The sequence below is a fragment of the Nannobrachium achirus genome (assembly GCF_963921795.1).
Source record: "Nannobrachium achirus genome assembly, chromosome: 3".
Lineage (NCBI taxonomy): Eukaryota > Metazoa > Chordata > Actinopteri > Myctophiformes > Myctophidae > Nannobrachium > Nannobrachium achirus.
Window position 1 is genome coordinate 32,289,333 of NC_137812.1, and position 23,565 is coordinate 32,312,897.

At 43.3% G+C, this 23,565-nt stretch overlaps 1 protein-coding gene across 1 annotated transcript; it reads left to right on the forward strand.

Moving 5' to 3' along the window:
- The first annotated feature begins 1,298 nt into the window (after positions 1 to 1,298).
- On the forward strand, positions 1,299 to 23,054 carry ubn2a (ubinuclein 2a). Its single transcript, XM_080721582.1, has 18 exons — positions 1,299 to 1,798; positions 2,717 to 2,848; positions 3,539 to 3,640; positions 4,066 to 4,188; positions 5,027 to 5,136; positions 5,646 to 6,183; positions 8,220 to 8,290; positions 9,106 to 9,235; positions 10,424 to 10,530; positions 11,438 to 11,548; positions 12,106 to 12,249; positions 12,923 to 12,973; positions 13,375 to 13,417; positions 14,116 to 14,992; positions 15,350 to 15,963; positions 16,873 to 17,074; positions 18,667 to 18,735; positions 21,283 to 23,054. Exons 1-18 carry the CDS (start codon positions 1,475 to 1,477, stop codon positions 21,327 to 21,329), a joined length of 3,795 nt encoding a protein of 1,264 aa, XP_080577708.1. The 5' UTR covers positions 1,299 to 1,474; the 3' UTR covers positions 21,330 to 23,054.
- The last annotated feature ends 511 nt before the right edge of the window (positions 23,055 to 23,565 follow it).

The window sequence follows — 23,565 nt, forward strand, 5'->3', positions numbered from 1 at the left end:
TGTGCTTCCGTTTGGGATTTAAAGTGTGGGCCTTTGCAGGAAAAAGCACAATTCAGCATTTCCCTGAATAGATAGGATAAGCATGGCATCAAAGCCAGCCCCTGTTCTGTGGTCCAAAACAAACACTGGGCCTGTGTCTCTATATACGTGTGCTGTATAGATCAGTGACTCTCAAATTGGGGTCTGGGGACCGCCAGGGGTCCTTGAGGGAAAGAGGAACAGTTCACTATTATTTGGCCGGCTAGAAGAGAGAATGCATGGTATAATGACTACTCAGAATGATCATAGGTTTGACTCTCCACTGTTATCTTCCCACCTATAATATACATACACAGGTGTAGAATGATTTATGAAATCTAATCTAACACGAAAATTTCACTTATGGGGATCCCTAGGTACAAAACATTTCAAAGCCTAATAATCAGTTTAATTTGTTGAAAATGTTTGAGAGACCCACTGCTGAATAGACTTAGCTTAGACTACGTGTCTGCCTTCACCCAGACCAGGGGTCACCGTCTTCAACAGGGGGTCCGGGACCCCTAGGGTGTCCCCATAGTTAAAGTGGATCCTCCAAATCTTTGAGTGATAGAAACTTTTTTTCTCCTTTTTTTACATTAACCACTTGAACCCTAGTGGCCATATTCTGAAAACTTTAGCCAAAAATAGCTGCGAGGTGTTGTGAGTGCGAGGTGTTGTGAGCTTGTAGATTGGCTATTTTCGGCAAAGAACTTTGTTGTAGAGGGGAAAAAGAGCAGATTAAGTACAGAGTGAAAGGTCAAGTTTATTAAGTATTGACGGTTCAAGTGGTTAAATATCTGAAAACAAATTGACATGAATCCAAAATACACTGATGAAACAATGCTGTCAAACAATGAAACTATATGGAATCTATGAATAGATTGTGGTGGTCCCTGCTTCATCTCTCTCTCAACTAAGGGGTCCTTGGCCTGAAAACGTTGAAGACCCCCTGACTCAGACACATTTATCATTTATAAAAGCCAAGGTGCTGATGATGATAATGCTTGTGTGTTATCTTGTGTTAGGGGGCGGGGTTTAGGGACGGAGGGGGCGGGCGGTGATTGGACACGCCTCCCCTCGCTTCACGTAACGTTGTTTCCGTCCTGTGGCCGCACGACGCACGCGCAGGCCCAGTGTGACCTCACTGATATTTTATTTACTCCCGAAATCCAAGATGGCTCCTGTGAATGTCTGAGGTCCCATCATAGCAAATTTGAGGATGCAAGCAGCCAGTGAAAAAACAACTTTTCCCCGACCATCACACCGCCTGGAATTCGACTCGTATGGTGCGGAAGCGTCCCTGACATACATCTAGGCACCAAAGTAGCCGCCGCGGCGTCGCGAAACCCCCTTCGGTCCACAACATTTGGAGTAGTTTGGCGAAGTAGCAGCAGCTCAGCAGCTCAGCTACTCGCTGATCGCTGTCTGTCCGGAGAGCAGGAGGCAGCTCATCCAAATGGCCGAGCCGAGAAAAGTACAATTTGTCACCCTCTCGGCCTTCGCTGCTGGATCGGCCACGGAGTCTAGGAAACGCCGGCTCGAGGAGGAGGAGGACGACGAGGAGGCCGACGACGTCAACTTTGATGAAGAAGACGGGGAGGAGGTCGGCGAGGCGACAGCGACCGGGGCAGGAGGAGTTGTTGGAAATGGTCGCCTCATCGACAGGGACGACAAGGCTGAGGCAAAGAAGATTACGATGCGATTGAACCTCTCTCTCTGCGAGCCCAGCGATCACGCGTCAGCCGAGTTTAATTACGGCGAACTCATCAAAAACATCCAGGTAGGAGCTCTCTTTCTTTAGGGCTATAAAGGCCGGTGATCTGGGACTCTAGAGTTGATTTTATAACGCACGGGAAGTGTGAGGGACTTGTCATTGCCTAGGGGGGGAAGTGCACCTTGTCCTTCCATGAACTAGCGTGGTGGAAATGTCCATTCATGGACTTCACACAAAAGGCAACCAGTTTCACCATTCATCCCCCACTCTGTCCGATCGGCAGAGTGGTTAGTGGTTGCAACTTCAGCAGTGCAACAAACATTGTACGTTAGTTTAGTTGGTTCAGTTGTAGATCTCCTCCTCCGCACATGACACGGTCATGCTTATCTTGTCTGCCTGCTACCTGTGTCCTACACACACACACTTCGACTTGCCCAGCAACAGCCTAGTCATACAGCCATTACAGCTCTTGAAAATGCCACATGCAGTTTGGCCCTCTGGCTGCGGGTGATAGATTAGAGAGCATTGCTGATGGAAGAAGTACCAGGATGTAGGAGCAAGGCAAATGTCACTGCTGTGCTATCAGATAATGACAGTGTTTTGTTTGCACGGGTCAATTAGAGATAATACAGTTTTGGCAATTATTGTGTTTGCACAATGCACAGTGGACATTTTTATTTGGCAAAACTTGCCAACACACCCCCCCCCCCCCACACACACACACACACACACATTTTATGCATTTGAGTTATCATTGTATTAGATGCAGAGGAATGCATGCTCCACATGTTAAAGCATTTTGTGTTTAATTTCAACTATTGTTTGCACTTTTGTTTGTAAAGGGTTTATGACTTTTAAAGTTTTCAACAATGACATTAAAGGAGTAGTTCCCCCCCAAAATGACTTTTTTTCTTTTGATTACTCACTCCATGAACTACTCCTTGAAGTGGTATTCATTAACGGTTATGGTTATCTTGATTACAGAAAAGGAATAACCCTCCAATTCAGAATCCTCCAACTCAGAATCCAGGCCTGAATCCCAGTGACCCCTTCAATGATGACGAGAGAGAGCGACTGCAGGTTGAGGCCTTGGCAAAAAAGTTTGAAGACAAATATGTAAGTTTATTTATTCATTCAATGCAACCAACCACAAAGTGACCAAGTCTTATAATGTTGATGTCATTCTATTTGCATGCATTGTGTATGTTTTTGTTAGATTTATTAACCAATTATGTCGCGGGTAAAATATTTTGTGTGTTGATATATTCATATTATGTTCTTCTTTTGTGGTTTATTATAGAGAGAGGGGAGGGGGGATTGTTCTGCCTTTATTGATATATACATAGTAGACTGGCAGGAAATGGGCAGAGATATGCAAAGAGATTGAGGGGGGGGGGGGGGGGCACACGCAGCAAAGGTTTTCGGGATCAGGACTCAAACCCGCGACACAATGTTGATTAGCAACCTAGGGGCCCAGACGGTTACGCCAACCATCGGCCGTTTATTCATATTTTTAATCAGATGTCCTCACTAAGAAGACATATAGGGTAAACTAAATTCTCCAAAATGGGAAAATGTTTTCAGTGTTTACTTGGTTGGGGTTGTAATCAATCAAGTGATTGTATTTCTTTCCTTCTCATGTTCAATTGTATTTATTATATCCTTAAGGTCATGACTTATTCTTATGAATGGAAATCTATTCTTTATTCTCCAAGGATTGCCTACCTTCATCTAAATGGAATGACTTCACGAGTTTCATGTGTTAAAATATTTGTGTACTGTGTCTTGACCTTTTCATTTCTGTAGAGCAACGCGGCAGGGAAGAAGAAGAAAGACAGAATGCAAGACCTGATTGATATAGGCTTTGGTTATGATGAGACTGACCCGTTTATTGACAATTCAGAAGCGGTGAGTATCTCCTACTCCATCAACCAAATTATAATGTATTTTTGACAGCTAAAACCTAACATATGCATGGATTAAATCTTTCACATCGTGTATTTTCCAGCTGTTCACACCATCTTGTAAAACACTGTAAATTAGGCTTAAAGGGCCAGTTCACCTCTGGGACAACCAGATCTTATTTTATTGTTGTTTGGGACAAGATCAACACAATCCTGAGTTATTGTTTGTGTTCAATCTGTGTTTTGAGATATTTTAGTATTTCAGAATGAATGATGATGCATTTTGCATCATATGACTCATCATGCTGCATCATATGATGCAAAATGCATCATCATTTCTTATTTTCTCCTCCAATATTGACTGTGTTGTTGCATAAAACATCTGTTCTTATATGTACTGTCTTCTATGGAATTGTTTTTTTTTTTCAGTACGATGAGCTGGTGCCTGCCTCTCTGACCACCAAGCTGGGAGGATTCTACATCAATACAGGCACACTGCAGTTCAGACCATCCTCTGACACTGAGGGAGACGAGGGGAGTCAGGGGACCAAGGTGAGACTAATAACACCAACGCCAACACTAAGTTAAGAAAAGCAATGTGTTTCTGCCATCATGGAAAAGCTGTGAAAGTTATGGAATTTGACGATTGGGGTTTTCCAACCACAGAAAGGTTATGGGGTTAAGGTTATTTGTATATTATACTGTGTGTATAAACCTAAGTAAAAGGTTTTGTAATTATTATTGATTATTTTCCCTTTATCTTTCTTTTCTGCTATGTTCAAGTAATTATATTCCCACATCCCAAATGTGCTTATATTGCCAAGTCATAGTTGTAGCTGGTCAAAAGAAGGCATGGGATCATTAAATCAGCTAATGTTACTCTAGAAAAAAAATACACATTTGAAAATAGATAGCATTAAATTTGGTCAGTGAAGTTGTACTGCCTTTCACACAAGTCAGTCAAACATAATGAAATAAAGTTGGCAGAAATAGGTAGGAACCTTACCCATGACAACACGCACGCACACGCACACACACACACACACACACACACACACACACACACACACACACACACACGTGTGTATCCCCTTCCACTTCTTTGGTTTGGTGGGCTTAGCCCACTGTATGAACAGACACATGGCCAAAACGTAATTTGTGTTGGTTCCAGCAGATAGTTAATGGTCTAAAGATGGCTGACGGGGCTGAAGCATCATGCCAAGAGAAATCTCTCAGAGAAATGCTGGCCTACACACAAAGTGCACCCTGGCCTTTTCACTAAGGAATTGGGACGTGCCCCATTGTGACGTCGTTTTGTTGTGCTACTTGCTGGAGTTGACAAAGACTGTTTTTTTGTGTTCGTATTTGTTTTTTTGTGTTCTTATTTCAGATTCTCATTGATGATGATGATGATGAGGTGGTGATTAAAAGAAGGAAGAAGAAAGAGGTGAACAGTTTGGAAGAGAAGAAACCCAGGAAGATTAGAGTACCTAAACAAGGGTGAGCACTTATGCCTTATAATGGAGTATATTCTCACTTGCCTTTTTGTATTTTGCCGGTTAAAAGGTTTCATAATTTTTGGGGGTTACATTTACATTTATTTTCAAATACAGTTTTGAGGTATTTGTACTTTACTTGAGTATTTCCAATTTCCAATACTTTTACTTCTACGCCACTACGTCTCGGATCCTAATACTGTACCTTTACTCTACTACAGTTAATTGAAAACTTTAGTTACTAGTTACTTTGCAGATATAAATTATAATATTATAAAATATACATGAACCACTTTAGCCCTATTTTATACATAGGCTGTTTGAAAATAGCCGATGTACAAGCTCACAACCCGTCGCGGTGAGCTTGTAGATCTGCTATTTTCAAACATGTTGTACATTTACATAAGTACATTTTGAATTCCAGATTCTCACTTGTAACAGAGTATTTCTACATTGCAGTATGGATACTTTTACCTAAGCAAATAAAAAATAACTTACCCTCTTCTTCAACAGAGTGCTGCCCCTCAGCCTCCACCGGCCGGAGAAGAAGAAGAGGAAGAAGCTGATGAAGGACTCTCTGTGCCTGGCGGCCATGCTCCGCCGCTTCACGCGGGAGAAGGAGGAGCTGAGGAAGAGGAACCCCAACGCGGCGCAGACGGGCCTGGCCAGCAACCCCCACTCGGCCGCCTCCACCAACCCGCTGGCCTCCAACTCCTCTCATCTCCTTGGCAACGCGGTCAACAGCGACGTCTCCCTGGCCGACCTGGCCTCGGACCCCGCCATGGTGTCACTGCTGGGCTCGGCCAGCGAGAAGGAGCTGCAGGACCTCCTGGGCGACCTGGACTTCAGCCTGCTGGACCCCACCGCCCCGCAGCATGTTATGGCAACGGCCAGGGAGAACGGCCTTCTGGGAGTTGGAGTCCCAGCTAACAAAGCGGCCGGTGGTGGCCAGGCACGGGGCCTGGGGGCTTCCAGTGGTCACTTCTCCCCACCTGCACTGCCTGATGGACTGCCTGCTCCTCTTATCAAGCGCATTGAGGACCTGCGCACGGTGAGTCGACTGTTCTTATTTCTGGACTCGTGTTTGTGAAATCGTGTGGTCCTGTATTCTTTTATTAGTCATATGGCTGCAGTCAACTCATTGACTGCTATATGACGAGCTTGAGGAGTTATAGTCGAGCTATAACTATAAAACGAGTTTGAGGGTTGCTTATTTTTTCTCTAGAGGCACTGTTCGCTAGCTTCTGGGTCACTAATTACTTCCGGGGTATCCAGCAGGTCACCTAAACACGTTGATGTCACCAGAACAAAATCAGCATTTCTGTTTTTTTAGGACAACAAAAGAAAACACCTTATAATGGGATTGAATGGGGCGAGTGGTGGAAAGTGCCTCTGGCTGGCACTGTTCGCTAGATAGAATAAAGGCAGAATGAAGGTCTAAGGACACGTTGATGACGCCACCGGAAGACCATCGGTCACTTGGTTTGGATGATTTTGAAGGTTTTATTGTTATAATGGAAGCCTATGGGAGAGTGGAAAAGCGAGGTGCCAGCGGATCTTTGGAATGGCATCCCGGGAGCAAATCGGAGCATTGTGGGATATTTTATGAATTTTCAAAGGTTAGTGAAAATCTCCGAAAGCGTGGCAGGGAGCGTCCAAAGTTGAAATTCAATCATTCAGTTGTGAGGTGCAGGTGGAAAATTGATCCCGTTATAAAATGTGATCCTCAATCCTGAGGCACAAAGGAAACATGCCTTCCAAGTTGAAAGCTTCAGTCTTTCAGTTTCTTTAAGCCCTTTGCACACAGGACAGTTGCGTTTTTTTCGTTTGCGGCATGAATAAAAAGCATTGGATTTGGTGTGCAAGGCTGTGCGGAATCGGCGCTGCGGATCCAAAAAGGAGTCATAAAAGGAGTGTTGAGTTTTTTACCGCATGCGACAAGACGCACGAATCGAACTGGTTTCGATCGAGAAAAAAACGCACGGCGGCAGCCACTCGTCGCACGGCAAATTCGGAGCCGGTGTGCATGAGGTCATACAGATATATTGTCCGTTTTATCCGTGCGGTTAAACGCGCCTGTGTGCAAAGGGCTTTACTCTGTGCAACTGTCAGAGTTGAACAGACTCCATGGATTCCAATTTATGTTTCCCAGACCTTTCCACGTCAATGACCTCCAAATAGCCGTATTCTCTGGCTGAGTCGCCCCTATTGTAAAACATAGGAAATAATAGCTGATCTACAAGCTTAGCTCACAATGTACAACAATCTATTTTCCCCTCCATTCCATTTGGCCCCTTTCACCACCTGGCGGGCCCCCACTTTGAAGTGCTTTAGGTCAGGGGTTTTCAAAGTAGGTGACGGGGCACCCTGGGGTGCCGCGAGATAATTTGATAATATTTGGAATTTATTTAGACATTTGAAAAAACATTTAGTATCGTTTTAAACTTGAAGTACAAAGTTATTTTCAGTCAGTTCTAACCAAAATGGCTATTATCTCAACGATTGCCTCGCAACATAATCACTAAAATATCGTCACTGTCGGGGAGAAACCTTGTATCTCCAAGTTTCAAATTTGCAATTTGAAAAAGGCGTTGTGTGCTTGTAGATCTGCTGTTTTCACTAGTTTAGTGCATTTTATAGATGATAAATACAAAACGAACGGTTTTGGACATACAAGGTTTCCACCCGACAACGTATAAGGTACTGGGAGTGAAAATTATAATATAGGGGTGCCTCGGATTAAAACGATGGGGTGCCCTGAGACAAAAAAGTTTGGGAACCCCTGCTTTAGGTGGTATAGAAATTGGAAAGCAGTTCAAATGTAAGGCATGAAGCAAACGAGGATAAGGAACTTAGGCGAAAGGAATGCCTTTGTAAAGACGGGTAGACTAGAAAAGGGTGTATACGTGAGTGTCTGCATGATATATTTAATGTGGGTCTTTGTGTGATTTGTCTTATCGCTGTCTTGCGGAGGGGGTCTTGGTGCCCCCGTGAGATGAAGTATATGTTTTTTTGCATTGTGCGTGTATGCGACTGTATGGGTGGATGTATGGAATGGCTGCTGACTCAGCTTGTTCTCGCCCACAGGCCTCACGTCAGTTTGATCAAGAGGGCAGGAAGAAATTCTTCACCCTGGACATGAATAACATCTTACTGGAGTGAGTTTGACAGCCTTTAAAGCACCATTAGCCAAGTCCTCTACTCTTTCTCTCGCCTCACTCTTTTTCACCTGCTCTTTTTGACTCTCTGTTGTTGCTTGATGTTGTGCAATTATTCTCATTTCACTAGTGTTTCTCATTCTCTCACCTGCCCAGTGGTGGAAACAGTATTAAATATTTTACTTAAAGGACAACTTTGTTTTTTTTTACAACAAGGGTTCAGATTTTAGATTGCAATTAGAGAAAAGAAAAAGTGAGTGTTAAAATGTTTTAATTTGCTTCGTTCTATTGCATTTACTGTGCTAAAATGTGGGGCATGCGTACGCATGGAGACATGCGTACAAGTGGCTAAATATGTCTTTTTAGACACACTAAGCCAGCAGTTTCTTTATTGCTATTTACAGTAACACTTCTAGCCCCCATAAGTCACATCCAACCATGAAAGGTTGCATTGTATCTTAGGAATGGGCTTATTCTGTGTAAAATGACATATTAGCCACTTGTAAGCATGCCCCCAACCACTGAAATAAGAATCTCTAAAACAATAGAAAGAAAGAAATGATATAATTTTAACACTCTTTTTATATTCTTTAATTACGATCTAAAATATGAACCCTTGTTGTAAAAAACTGAAGTTGTCCTTTAAAAGTATCAATGCTGCAATGTAGACATACTGTTGTTACAAGTAAAAGTCCGGAATTCAAAATTTACTTGAGTAAATGTACAAAAGTAATGCTATCAAAATGTACTTTATATTCCCAATTGTCCCTCATCTATCCCTTGCTCGTTGTCATTGTCCCTCTCTCTGTCACCAGTATTGAGCTGCAGGTGCAGGAACAACCGCAGGAGGTGCGTTCTGGCATCTACTCTCACCTGGAAGCCTTTGTGCCCTGCAACAAGGAGGCCCTCCTCAAACGCCTCAAGAAGTTGAGCCTTAACATCCAGGTGAGTCCTGCTCATCTGAGGGAAAATGAAATGTGCCCTCATTGGAGAGTTGAGTTTTATGTGTTATTTTTTTAACAGGGTTGACCGTAAGCCATTGCTCTTTCTCAAGAGGGCATTTAATAGAACAATCTAAATTTGGAAAGGTCAAGGGAAGTGTGTGCAGCAGGAAGTGCCAGTCTCATGACTCTCATTCCCAATTGTATGTCGGTGTTGGAGCTGGGATGATTGCTGGTTGCATGAGTTCCTTCTGTTCACTCCAAAACGGATTCTACTGATAATTACATTTTCCACCTACTGTAACTTGGATTTGAATCCATACAATGACATAAACTCTTTAATTTAAAACAACAGTATTCACCAAAGTGCAAATAATAGTGCATCAGCGTCTACATGTACATTTGACATAGTAGGTCTGCCAACAAAATATGTACTTTATGAACCAAAATGTCTTTGATCATGGGCCACTACGGTGACATTCATCCATCCATCCACGTAACCACTCTGCCTCTGCTATGTCTCCCCTTCTCTCTCCCTATATCTTATCTCTCTCCCCTTCTCTTCTTCCTGATCTCCCCGTGTACTCTTCTTGCATCGCTCCTATCCCTCTGGATATTTCTTCTTTTTTGTATTCAACTGCTGCGTCCACTGTTGCCTACTTCTTCTCTCTCTCTCTGTCCCCTCACTCCCTCTCTCGTGACTCTTTGTCTTAAATCTGCTGCACCGTGTTCTTTCTCTCAATCCTTTTCTCTCTCACCTAGGGATGGGACGATAATCGTTATTACCATCTATCGTGATTAATAAAGCGCTCACAGTAATCATATCGCGGAGGTTTTAATTGTCCTCCGTCATACACTAGTATGAATTGGCATTAGTTGAGCTGCAAATTCAGTACCACTTAACCCCTCTTTTCTTGATGAAACAGAACTGTAAAGAGCATTTGGTGCACTCTTATTTCACACCACACAAATCTATTCGCCAGAAATAGCAGATCTACAAGCTCACAATATGCCGTGTTGCAACGTGGTGTGAGCTTGTAGATCAGCATTTTTTCTGCGAACATTCCCCCCCAGAATAGGGATGCAGTTATGAGTTTCAAGCAATTCCTTTTTGCCACAATAAATCATGACGTGTCCTTTCAATCTGGTCCCATCCCTACTCTCACCCTCTGTCTTTCTACCTGTGTTTCAGGATGACCGTCTGCGGAACCCGCTGCTGAAGCTGAAGCTGGCAGTGTGCAGCGTGATGCCAGAGCAGATCGCCCGCTACAACATGGACTGCATGGCCAAGGCTGCCAAGTAGGAAACTCTGCATTAAGACCTGAAAAATACATAAAAATGTCTTCTAAATCCTATGTTTCTTCATCTGTGGTGGAAATAGAGGCTGAAAAACAGCCAGAAAGGTCATGCACATCCAAGGCCATGTAGGCTGGGTACTGGACTAAAAGTAGTATACAATGAATAAGAAAAAGAGTCCGCACATCAAATTTGCTGCTCCCAGTTTAAAGTTTTCTTTGGTAACATTTCGAGCCTGACTGCTCTTCCTCAGGTCTGAGGAAGGTGCTCAAAGATTTTGATGTCAAGGACCCCTATATGTATTTGACCGTGGACCCCCCATCTCAAAATATTTTGTTCCAGGGACCCCCCAGAAGCAAAGATTTTAGTTAAAAATGTTTACTTTACTAAGGGAAGGTGCTAAACGTATGTATGCTTCAGTGTTACTCAGGGAGGGGGCTAAACATTGTTAAAACAGCAGAATGCCTGTAACCGCTTGTTTATGTTCTCTGTGCTGTAAAAAAAATTCACAAGGCGGCACTTGCACCCTATATACAGTTGTGTTGGTGCAACAACCTGTATCTAGAACAACGAGAACATACGTTTATAATGATAATGCTGAAATATACATTGAAATATTGTCTAATAGTTTATGAAACGGTGTGTCAGTAGGGGGGACTCCTGTCACGCTGTTCCACACATCGCAAATTGGAATTTAACCTGACATACAGTATATTGTCAGCCGAGAGATTATTGATACAATTTATTTTTGTCATAGCGTTACATCCCTAGCCTCACACCATCATCTCAATTTCACTGCTGATTATCAATAGAATGCTCTGTGTGTCATGATGACACATTTGGATTGACAGTAGAGAATGGGAGCAGGTTATTCATTGTGTGTGTGTGTGTGTGTGTGTGTGTCTTGCAGGCAGCAGTCAGAGGAAGTCGAGAGGAACGGATCGGAGGAAGAGGATGAGGAGAAACCAGGGAAGAGGGTGATGGGCCCACGGAAGAAGTTTGTCTGGGATGACAAACTCAGGTAATTACCCTGAGGAGCTGCAGCCAATCGGCAGGTTCAGGCGTGTGCTATTTGCTCATAGCGTCATGTTCATCAATCTTTTTTTTTATGAAAGATTTTCACTTTTGAAAACATGTGGGGGAAAGAAACTTGTGTTTATTGATTGGCTGGAGCGTTAAAGCTTGCAGAATATCGAAATGTTTTTCAGTCATCAACTGTCATTGACCAGAATTCGTGGTGTTTAACTTTCATATAGCAGCATCACAGACAACGTAGTAGTAAAGCCTAATTTATACCTAGTCATACACTGGTGTATGACTACATGCTCATAATGAATCACAACGCGACACGCTGTGAGCTTGTAGATCTGCTGTGCGACACCACCCTATGACAGATTATAAATTAAGCATAAATAGTGCGAAGGTCACATTGATTGTGGAGAAACGGAAAGAGCAAAGACAAGTATTGAAACACATTTATTTGGATCCATTTCAAGTGAAAGTTTCCTGTTTTTCAAGCTATAACAATTTGTGTGCCATCATGTTATTGTGTGTGTGTGTGTGTGTGTGTGTGTGTAGGAGTCTACTGTGCAGCTTGGTGAGAGTGAAGCTGAGCTGCTATGAACTGGAGAACCAGTGCTCTCTCACTGTGGAGGAATACCTCAAGGCCTTCATGGAGAATGAAGTCAAACCACTGTGGCCCAAGGGCTGGATGCAGGCCAGGTGTGTGTGTGTGTTCTGCATGTAATGAAAAAGAAATAAAAATGGAAATAGCTGATCTATAACAGAGGTCTTCAATGTTTTCAGACCAGGGACCCTTTAGCTGAGAGAGAGATGAAGCAGGGACCCCCCACTACATGTTGTATAAAATTGTGTTGCAGATTAAAAATTAAAAAGTTCTTAGACAGTGTAGACTTGTTTGACAGCTCTGTCATCCTGTTGGAGTAACGTGTATTTTCAGACATTTAACCACTTGAACCGACAAATACTTAAGTCTGTTCTCCTTTCCCTCTACAAACCTCTTTGTCAAAAATAGCCGATCTGTGAGGCCTTGTAAGCTTGTAGATCTGCTATTCTTGGCTAATGTTCCACTCAGAATAGGGATGCTAGGGTTCAAGAAGTTAATGTAAAAACATGATCCTGTCACACAAAGATTTCGATCTAAAAACTCATAATGCGTCGACATGCAAAGCATTGTGATCTTATAGATCTGACTATTTTCAAATTACCAGATCGTAGGGGGCACAAAATTCAACGGGAGCTTTATCAAACGTTAATAAATGGCTGACTGTGTGTTCTATGTGTGTTCATGCATCCATTTGTTTTTTAACCTAAAATCAAGAAATGACTGTGATCTGCAATCTCTTATCATTCTGTGCTCCCCCTCTCTTCTCAGGATTCTGTTGAAGGAGAGTCGTGTGGTACACTGTCACCTCACTGGAAACCTGTAAGTATTCACCCTCCTAACCAGAGCTATTTGATTTGATTTGAGGTCTATTAAATCAGAAAGAATAATACCTGGGCACTTCAGGAGAGACGCTTCGACTTGAGTCTTCCTCAGAGTCAGACCTCTCTGAGGAAGACGCAAGTCGAAACGGCAAAATAATAAATAGGTGCAGTCCAGTCGAGTGCTCCAGTATTATTTGGGTGTTTTCCTGCAGATATTTTTCTTTCTGATCTGTTGAGCGCAGAGTCCTTCTACCTTTAATGGCTGAATCGTGTTGGACTTCTCTTTGTAATAAGTCTTAGTTGCTTCTTTTTGAAGTATGGTATCTTAAGAGCAAAGCCACAAATGGGTTAAAGTACAGTTTAGGTAGCTAAATACCCAGCTGATCTTTCTCCACACAGAGTCAAGAGGAGAATGGTGCCAGGGCCCAAGGCTAAAGCCAAGGTGAGTAATAACTGGGTTCCTCATTCAGTGTTACACAGGCAGTTGTTTGATGCATTGTAGATGGATAATGTTGCAAACTATCAAAGTCCTTGTTCTCATATTGTTGTCTACCGTGTACTACTGTAATATTATTTTGAGGATAGAACCTTAAGCGTCATTCCCACATGGCACGATAAAGATAACGACAATGATAATGATAAAAAATGTCTTTCTCCATTGAAGTGGATGGTAGCGTCCACTCTCACCACAACGATAACGCCGACATAATTGATGCCTATTGATAACATATCGTTATCTTTATCGTGCCTTGTGGGAATGACGCTTTAACCACTTAAACTGAAACAAAGTTGACCGGGGTCCCTCAGGGGTCTATTCTTGGCCCACTCCTTTTTGCCCTTTATACCAAATCTCTAGAAAATAGCTGATCTACAAGCTCATAATTTGATGCATAGTGACACACTGAATGTTTGCCTGTTTTTTGCCAAATATTATGGCATGCCCAGAACAGGGACCCTTCTTTTTTTAACTGGTTAATAGTTATTAGTTTGTTTGGGTTGGAGAAGGTATGCTTTGACTTTGACATCTTTATTGACAATGACTATACTGTGTGTATATGTATGTACTGGTCCCCAACATTATCAAAGGGATGATGCTGGATTTGTTCCATGCCTAAACGCGTGCTGCCTCCCGTCCCCTAGGATGGCCCGTGGATCCAGAGACAGCCTCTCTCCACCGCCATGGCAACCTCCATGCTCCAACGGCCCTCCTCCTCCCCCTCGGAGCCCATCTGTCTGTCGGACTCTCTGGACGAGGACCTGACGGCTCCCTCGCTAGACTCCATCTCCCACGCCTTGGCCCTGTTCTCCTCCAAGGGCGGGGGCCACTCGGACAGCCCCCTGTCCCCCCCGCCCCTCCAGATGCCCACCTCGTCCCCCCCCTCCGTCACGCCGCACTACTCCTCCTCAGCCACACAGCAGTCTGCCTCGGTCACTCCCTCAGCGCAACATTCCCTCTCCAGGACGGAGACCGTTCCCCTGCTGACCGCCACTCCACTTTCCGCTGTTTCTTCTACCTCTTCCTCCTCCACTCCTTCCATCTCCTCGACCTCCATGGCTCGTCTGCAGATGGCCGCCTCGTCGCCGCTGGCCTCCTCCAGGGCCCTGGACAACGTCCCCTACGGCCTGATCAAGGGATCCGCCGCCGGCCACAATCAGAGACACGTCAGCATGGTGACGCCCGGGACACACCGGCCGGGCGCCGCCTCGCTGGGAGGGAGCAACAGCAGGGTCCACCCGCAGCCCTCCCCGTCGCCTCCCAAACAGCGGCCGCCGCCCACGTCTTCCCCACTCCTGCCCCCCCACCAGAAGGGCTTTGCCGGCTCGCCAGGGGGGGTGGCGAGCAACCACCCCCACGGACTGGCCAAGAACGGTGCCAAAGCCGGCAGCGTCAGCAGCAACGGCAGTGCCATGAGCTGCGGCGTCCCCACCTCCTCCGCCTCCTCTCGCGCAAACTCCAACTCCCACCAGTGCTTGCAGACCTTCTCCCCAGTGGCCTCCGCCTCCCACTCCACACAGGGTGAGTCTCACACACTGTTACTCCACTGCACTTCTTTGAAAACGTGTTAATTTGTAGATTTTTATTTATTTTATTTTTAAACTTACTTTAACCACTTCAGCCCTACAGTATGTACATTTCGGCCGTTTGCAAATAGCTGATTTACAAGCTACAAGCATCGCGACGCATTGTGAAACTGTACAATGGGACATTCTGCTAAATGGGTACTTTTACTTTTGGTACTTTTAAGTATATTTTGTTACTTGTAACAGAGTATTTCTATATCACAGCATTGATACTTTTATTTAAGCAAAACACCCCAAGTACTTTTACCACCACTGCCCTTCCCAACCGCTCCTCTCTTCCTCCTTCCTCCAGGTATGTTGGGCGGGCAGCCCCACTCCACTGGGCAGCAGGGTAAAGCTCACCCTCTGCAGCAGCACCACCACCACCAGCTCCACCAGGCCAACTTCATCACGCCCATGCAGGCCACGCTCACCAAGTCCTCCCACAGCAGCAACGCCTCGCCCATCATCAAGCTCACCCCTCGGCCTCCCGCCCCCACCCCGCCCCCCTCGTCCTCGTCCTCCTCCTCGCCCTCCCCGTCCTCCTCGCCCTCGCGCTCGCTCTCCCACCAGTTCTCCTCGGCCAAGTCCCCTGCAGGCTTCCGGCCCCCCTTCAGCGGGGGGCAGGGGAAGCAGAGCCAAGGTAATTACGGCTTTGCAGGAGGCCAGAAAGCTGCCGTCGCCGCCAGCAGCAGCAGCGCTGCCAATAACGGCAGCAACTCCAGCAATCATGGGAACATGGGAGCCGTCGTGTCCTGCTCCAGTCGCCAAGAGCTCGCTCCCTCCCCTTCCACTCTGGTCTCGGCCAACCACGGCCAGAGGCAGAGGGCCGCCGGGGCCGGGGCAGGCCAGGGGTCCAAGGCGGGAGGCGGGCGTGTGTCGTCCGGTACCCTGGCCACACCCTCTGCAACCTCACACCTCTCACAGGTGAGTTGGAGTGCTGTAGTGGTGGACAATGTGACGCTTGGCATTGTATGACGCTTTACCTCTTTTGGCTCTTTTCCACTACAGGAACAAAAGGGCTTTGCAGTTTGCACACAGACACGTTTTTTTTTCGCACGGAAAAGACGGACGATTTCATTTTTTTAAAGAAAACAATGATTCTCTATGACCTCATGCACACCGGCTCAGAATTTGCCATGCGGCAGGTGGCTTTTCGGAATCAACGAAATAAACGCAATGGTTGAAAATCGCGCCTGTGTGCAAACTGAAATATGCCGTGAAACCTCTCTCACAGGTTTTGTTTCCGTACGTTACGGCTCTTATTTCAAATGAGGTTTATCTGAACCTAATTTGGGCCCTGCTGCTCAGAAGGTGGTAGAACACCCTGAGTCCCCCGTTATAGAAGCTTGTAGATTGGCTAGTTTTTATGATGTACATCCCCCTTTCAAGGGGTGGTTCTGGTTATGATGGAAACGTAGATTAAAAAAATACCATCTCAGAGCTACACTGATTCATTCTGGTTATTGAAGGTCCTGGGTTGTTACCATTTGTATTCGAAATGAGCCATTTGTCTGACACCCTTTGTTCATCTATTACAATGCGTCGTGATGCGACGCATTGTGAGCTTATAGATTTGCTATCTGCTATTTTCAAATGATTTTTTAAATAAATTTGAGACTTGTAAAATGGGACATTCTGCAAAATGGGTACTTTTACTTTTGATGCCAATACCTTTGTACGTTAACTCAATTTAATTTTGAATTCTGGACTTTAATAGAGTATATCTACATTGCAGCATTGATACTTTTAAGTAAGAAATGTCAGTACTTTTGCCACCACTGCGCTTCCACCCCCTCTAAGCATAACCCCCTCCATTCTTCGTCCTTTCTCCAGGTATCGTCAGCGGGCAGTGCCCTCCTGGGCAGCCCCACTGCTCTGCCACTGAGCTTTGGGATGTTGGGCGGTCTGGTGCCAGTCACACTGCCCTTCCAGTTCCCCTCGCTGCTTAACTTCAGCCCTCCCGGGGTGGCGGGCTCCATGGGCACAGCCTCCGGTGCCAACTCAGGATACTCCCTAACGCCCAGCGAGCTAATGGGTGGGTAGGAAAGGAGCTCAACAGGGAACAGTCATTTCAACAATCTTTAACTTGTTTACTGCCGGGTTTCGCAAGTTATGTTCAATGGTCCAGTCCTAGCCTGGAGCCAGACCAATCCGCCTGGGCAAAAAAATTGCCCTTGGCGAATATGGGTCTGGCCCTGCTCAATTGTGAATCCATTTCCTCTCCCCCAAAATTTGGGGAAACCAAACAGGGACCAGCATTGGTCTGGTCTAACCAATCGTATCCAGAGCCATTTCTTTAACCCACCCCTTAGAAATGAAAATTCTGCCTACGAGTCCAGACTAATATCCGATACGCATTGAGGAATTAGTATGAGCAACGCCAGGCTAGTCCAATCCGCCATGTGACGAGTTGCTGCAGAGTTGCCGTTGAAGTGTTGCTCTAAGCATACTGTGTAAAATAAGAATCACATTAACTCATTCGCTGCTTTTTAAAAATCTCTTTGAAGTTCCAGGATGCCCCCAGTCTCCATAGACTTCGATGTAATTCATAGTGCCCGGATCATGTACGCCCATGACTAGATTATGCACCACGTGTGTGCACGCTGTTCAAAAAAATCTGAGTTAAATGGCACAGGAGAGTTGTTAACGACAACAATTAGTTTTTAGTTTTCTTTGGCATTATAACGCTGAAAAAACCCAAAGCAGTACAACTTTGTTTGGTGCCTGTCGCATTATCGCCACTAGTGTGAAAGCAGCGTAAGACCTCGTCATCTGACCCGTTTGACCCCCTCAAAAACGGCATGAGAGATGCATGGGGATATCACATATTTAAGTCGGCGTCGGGGGTTACATGGAAATGTACCCCTGATTCAACTAGTTCTATACAAAAAACACACATTCCCAAACTGATTGATATTCCTCCTAACACATAGAAAGTTAGTTTTATAAAACATAGGAGATGTGCCAAATCAGACTGTAGCCAGATGAACATAAAAATCACCACTCCTTTCCATTAGTGCCACCCTCAGGCCAACATGTAGCACATCATATCTGATAAAGTAGATTACAGAATGAACCTTGCTTTGATTTTTACTTGTTTCCTTTTATTTCATTTCAAAGCTTGTGCTTTTACACACACACACACACACACACACACACACACACACACACACACACACACACACACACACACACACACACACACACACACAATTATGGCACAAATAGTAATTTGACACTTTTCTTTCCATCTAGCCTAGTGGCTGCTACTGACTGGCATTTAGACTCTTTAGTCCTGTTCTTTTCTATTGCCTCTGCAGATTCAACAAAAGTTGGGTGTATGATTGTCTGTGTGGTCGGTGTTTGCGTGTTCCACACCGTTAACTGAAGTATAACAGCACAAGTATCTTCCACTGTGCCGCTCTGGATTTCTCACCGTGACCATCTTGTCTCTCTTCCTATTTCCTTTGGTCGCTCTCGTCTTTTGTGCCCATCTTGGTCACCTCTCTCCCTTTGTAATCACTGCCACCTCACTCCTATCCTTTCATTTCTCATGTTGACTGTCATTATACTGCCTCCTCTTCGCCCCCTCCTCATCTGTCCATTCCTCCCTCCATCTCTCCTCAGATCTATATAAGAGTCTCCAGTCGGGGGCGCAGGCTGCCCTACCTCCTCACTTGCAGCTTGCTTTCTCAGGTAATCCTCACTCCTCCTCCTCCTTTAGAAGTTCCCGCTAGGGATGGGACGACAAGCGATATTATCGTTTATCGCGATAAAAAACACTCACAGTAATCGTATCATGGTGATTTAATTTATCATATCGTCCTCCGTCATGCACTGGGATCAATTCACCTTTTATTTGCCGAGCTTTATATCCAGTACCACTTAAACCCTCTATAATTGGTAAAAGGTACTTATAATATATGTACTTGATACAGTCTTTTTTTCACTCTCTTTAAAATGTCTTCGCCAAAAAATAGCCGATCTACACGCTCACAACGCGTCGCGGCGCGTTGTGAGCTTGTAGATCTGCTATTTTTTGGCAAATGTTCTGCCCCAGGATTTTGATTATCGCGATAATATCGTAAATCCCGATTTCTTTTGGCACAATAATCGTGATATGACATTTTCATATCGTCCCATACCTAGTTCCTGCCCCACTCCTCCTCCCTGCCATCTGTCCTGTCAACGTTTCCTACAGTATGTCAAGTTGACCCTGTTGGACTTGCTGTCTTTTTGTTCCCTGTTTATCTGCTTGCATTGTGGGGTGCTTGGCATGCCTGTGGTTCCTTCTCTGTGCCATAGCACAATAGAAGCATGTTTTGTTTTGTTTTCCTGAAAAGTGATAAGTGTGCGTGCGTGCGTGCGTGTGTGTTTGTTTTAAAGGGCCTACACCATGCTTTTAAAACTATATTTTTTGTATAAATATATGCTCAAAATTGAGTCTTAGACAGGTTTTAACCCTCAAAAAACACTCGGACCATTCTTTTTGTTTGTTCTAGCTCTACTATAATGAGGCTCTCCAGCTGCAATACCAAAACGGCCTCTGTTTGCTCAGGGGCGCATCTAGTGGGGTTTTTCCAGAAAAAAAAGAAGTTTTTTGAAAAAGAAATTTTTTTGGGAAAAAAAAAAGTTTTTTGAAAAAAAAAAAAAAGTTTTTGGAAAAAAAAAGTTTTTTGAAAAAAAGTTTTTTGAAAAAAAAAAGTTTGAAAAAAAAAGTTTTTTGAAAAAAAAGGTTTTTGAAAAAAAAAAAAATTTTGAAAAAAAAAAAGTTTTTTTTGAGATTTTTTTTTTGAAGTTTTGAAAAAAAAAAAAAATTTTTTTTTGACTGCATTTTTTTTTGACTCTGAAAAAAAAATGGGAATCCGAGAGTGACGTCACTCTCGTCAACTCTCAGAACAGCACTGTTCTGAGAACCCGTGGAAAGCTTTTCATCTCTGTCTGCCCAAAACCAGAGAAAGACACAACGGTCAGAAATAGGACTTTGTGAGGATAGAAGGTGCCAGTGGGACCCCAAAAAAAGGTTTTAAAATAGAAAAAGTGAAAATTCATGGTGTAGGTCCTTTAACAAAGTTCCCTCCAGATGTACAAGCTCAAAGCCCGTCACTTTGTCCCTCAAAGCGAGCTTGTACATCAGCTATTTTTTCAAATGTTTGGGAAATGTTGAATTAATGTACAGTATATATTTTTTTTACATAAATCTTCTCTTCTGGGGGTCCCTGGCACAAAACATTTTCAGGTGGGCGTCCGTGGCCAAATATATATCAGTTTGGAGGTCCTTGGCACGAAAATGTTTGAGAACTGGCTTCTTGGATATTTAAGTCCTCCCAGGGGTTTTCACCTAACAATGGATCATTTATGGTTACACAATGTTTTCCCATTACATTGGGATGGTTACACAATGCTTTAGAGATGGTTACACAAGTGAAACATAAACACTTGCAATGCTTAACTAATGCATGGGAAGTTTTAACATGTTTACAAAGTATATCTTATGCTTCATTGATAAGAAATTGCCATCAGTGGTTGTTGTGTTTGATTGTTCTTGTGGCCTGAGATTAGGGAACGCTATCCTTGCATCCCAAATTTAACCAGGTTAAGTTCACTACTGCATTGGTTCTCAACCTGTGGGTTGGGACCCCCAGGCAGGTCCCCAAATTATTTCTGGGCGTCCCCAGGTGATTAACTTAATGTGCAACATTGTTTTCTCACTCAACGGTAAAGAAACGAACATAACGTTTAAGTAGAGGGTATATCTGCACATTTGCAAAGTGACAATTTAAGGACTTTTTAATACCTCTAAAATGTCAAATTAAACAAATTGTCAAATATTAGAGACAGAAATTGTGAAAATAGCCGATCGACATGCTCACAACGCCTCGCAACGCGAGGCGTTGTGAGCATGTAGATCTGCTATTTTCACGACAGAACCATGTTATACAAAATGTAATGCCTCAGCTCTTAGTGCTCGTCAGGGTGGGGGGGTCCCCAGTTAAAATATGATTATTTTGGGGTCGAGGCCTGGAAAGGTTGAGAACCACTGCACTACTGAACCACACCCAGACATAACCGTCTGAATGGCATGAAAAATAAATAAATGATACAATTTCACCGTAAACTACGGTTTACGGTGTGAACAAATGCCACTCTGCCACTTGTACGAGAAAGGCAAACTCCTGTGACACTCATCCTGCATACATCTCTGAAACTGGTTTAATGACTTGTGTCCTCTCCTCCAATCAGATGCGAACCAAAGCCAGGGTGGAGACATGAAGAGGAAGTCCCACTGACCAATAAGAGCAGAGGATGCCCGAGACCTGATTAGGTGACATCTTCCACTTCCTGGAGACAACCCACCAATAGGAATCTTCACTTTGATGGACTAACATGATGATTATGTAACACAGGACCTAAAAAAACGGACATAAGGATAAATAAAACAGGAGAAAAAGAAAATGAAAAAAATAATCATGTACCCTCACTATGACAGAAGATGAATTAATTTAAATGTATTTTCTAATTACCGGGTATTAGAATAAGACGTTGGGGTGAATGACGAAACATTTATTTTTGTTCTGCTTATTTTTTTTATTTTTTATTTTATGTCAACATGTTTACATACGACCGACCTTGATCACTGTGGAATGAGTGCAAGCTAGATGGCGGTACAAGACAGTAGTCGTACGCTACTTAATATGATTTTGTATTTAAGCATTTGTGGATTAGTGGAACTCTTTTGTTCTCTTAGTACAAACAAGAAAAGAAAACAAGATTTAAAGAAATTAATTTCTTATTTTTTTCCTGTCCTTTGTCGCTGACGCGGGAATCGTTGTGTCCATAGAATTTTATTGTTGGAGTTCACCTCTGCTCCCACAAATGACTGTTAAGTAGTAGCTTATATTAATATTGATAAATTATTTGTAATTTTACACAGGGACAAAAAAAAGTATGTGAGTGAAAGAGCAGGTATTGATTTGAATGTGTGGGTGTGTATGTAGATAATATACTGTATTTTCCAGGTTACTTTGTACCAGTGGATGAGAAAGCATACCCGTGTGTGTGTGTGGTGTGTGTGGGCTTGTGTGTGTCCCCTCTCTTGCTCTGCGTGTCTTTGGTGCTGTATCACACTGGACTTTTTCTGAGGGGGGTGGGGTGAAAAAGAAAAACTTGAATTGCAAAGTACAGCTCCTCTTCTGGTTAGGGGAGTAAGTTACAAGAGAGGGGAGAAATGTGAGATTGTAGCCTACTTGAATTTCTTTTCTTTATTTTTATTTTTTTGTGAATTCAGATTATTTTATTTACTATTCTCTGCTTATCAACTCAACAGACTCAAAAAACTCAATATAACACAACGCCTTAGTTTGTATATACAAATAAAAAAAAAGTTTGAAAAGATCTATGCAGGACTGTAAAACGCTCAATGCAAAAGTGCAAGTTGTCGCTTGGCTTTGAACCTCCTCGACTGTCAGTGCATTTCTGAGAGTTGTGAATGTGTGTGTATGTATGTCAAACGGGACTCCTTTTCTTAGAAATACCTTCCCCTTTGCGCTAAATACCTCTGTTAACAATACCGTTTTTACCTTCTTATAATAGATAACCTGCTTTTCCTAGTAAATTGTCCTCTTATCCTCCATGAATTGTGGACTGACCAACTGCACCAAGAATGGCGCCAAAGATTGTTATGTAGCTAATATAGGTGGGGTGGTGTTGGTCAGTCTGTGTGTGTGTGTGTGTGTGTGTGTGTGTGTGTGTGTGTGTGTGTGCGTGCGCGTGCGTGCGTGCGCGTGTTAAAACGGATGTTCTCCAAATCTAATCCATGAGTGTTCATGTCTGTGTGGTCTTTCAGAGTCATTGTGAAGAAAACATATTTTGTCGTGAGACTGGAGCAGTTAATTGTGCTTTACTGAGGGGGAAGGGAATACAAATTACATTTCACAATAACTGGTTACTTAATTTGGTCTTTTGTAGATTATTTTTGTGTGTCCGTTATTAAATAAAAAAACAGGTGGTTTTCAGTATGCTTTCATTGTGTCTTTTCATTTTTTTTAAAAATTATGGTTATAGGCCTACTGTACTGTATGTCAGAGTTACCTATACCTAAATGTATTAGTTTCTATATAAAAAGCGATCTCTGTATTTGAATTTTGAAGAGGGAGGAAAAAACATCTTTGTTACAATTTTATAAAAGGGAATAAGTTGATCCTTATTAGATTTTTCCTGTAGAATCCATTTCTGTATTTAAATGTTTGTATTTACATATTTAATTTGACAATCTGCATATTTGAATAAATCAGCATAACTAATGAGTAGATAGAGGTCATATCACTTGGATTGTAATGGTTTTGTGCTAAGTGAATGAATATTCTATCTCACTCAGATGTAAGAACATTAGCTGTGTATCCATTTGGCATGTTCGTTATGGTTAATGAATATGACTCAAAGCAAACACATGTTCCTTTTCTGTTCAATATTATTCCAAGTATTCATTGATAAAAATACATATTTGTAAAGTGTTGTAATGATAGT

Bases quoted from the DNA above. Each gene is read 5' to 3' on its own strand.
- ubn2a (XM_080721582.1), top strand. From the start codon at position 1,475: ATGGCCGAGCCGAGAAAAGTACAATTTGTCACCCTCTCGGCCTTCGCT. The intron at 11,549-12,105 runs GTAATTACCCTG...GTGTGTGTGTAG, and splicing joins GTCTGGGATGACAAACTCAG to GAGTCTACTGTGCAGCTTGG. The intron at 17,075-18,666 runs GTGGGTAGGAAA...ATCTCTCCTCAG, and splicing joins AACGCCCAGCGAGCTAATGG to ATCTATATAAGAGTCTCCAG.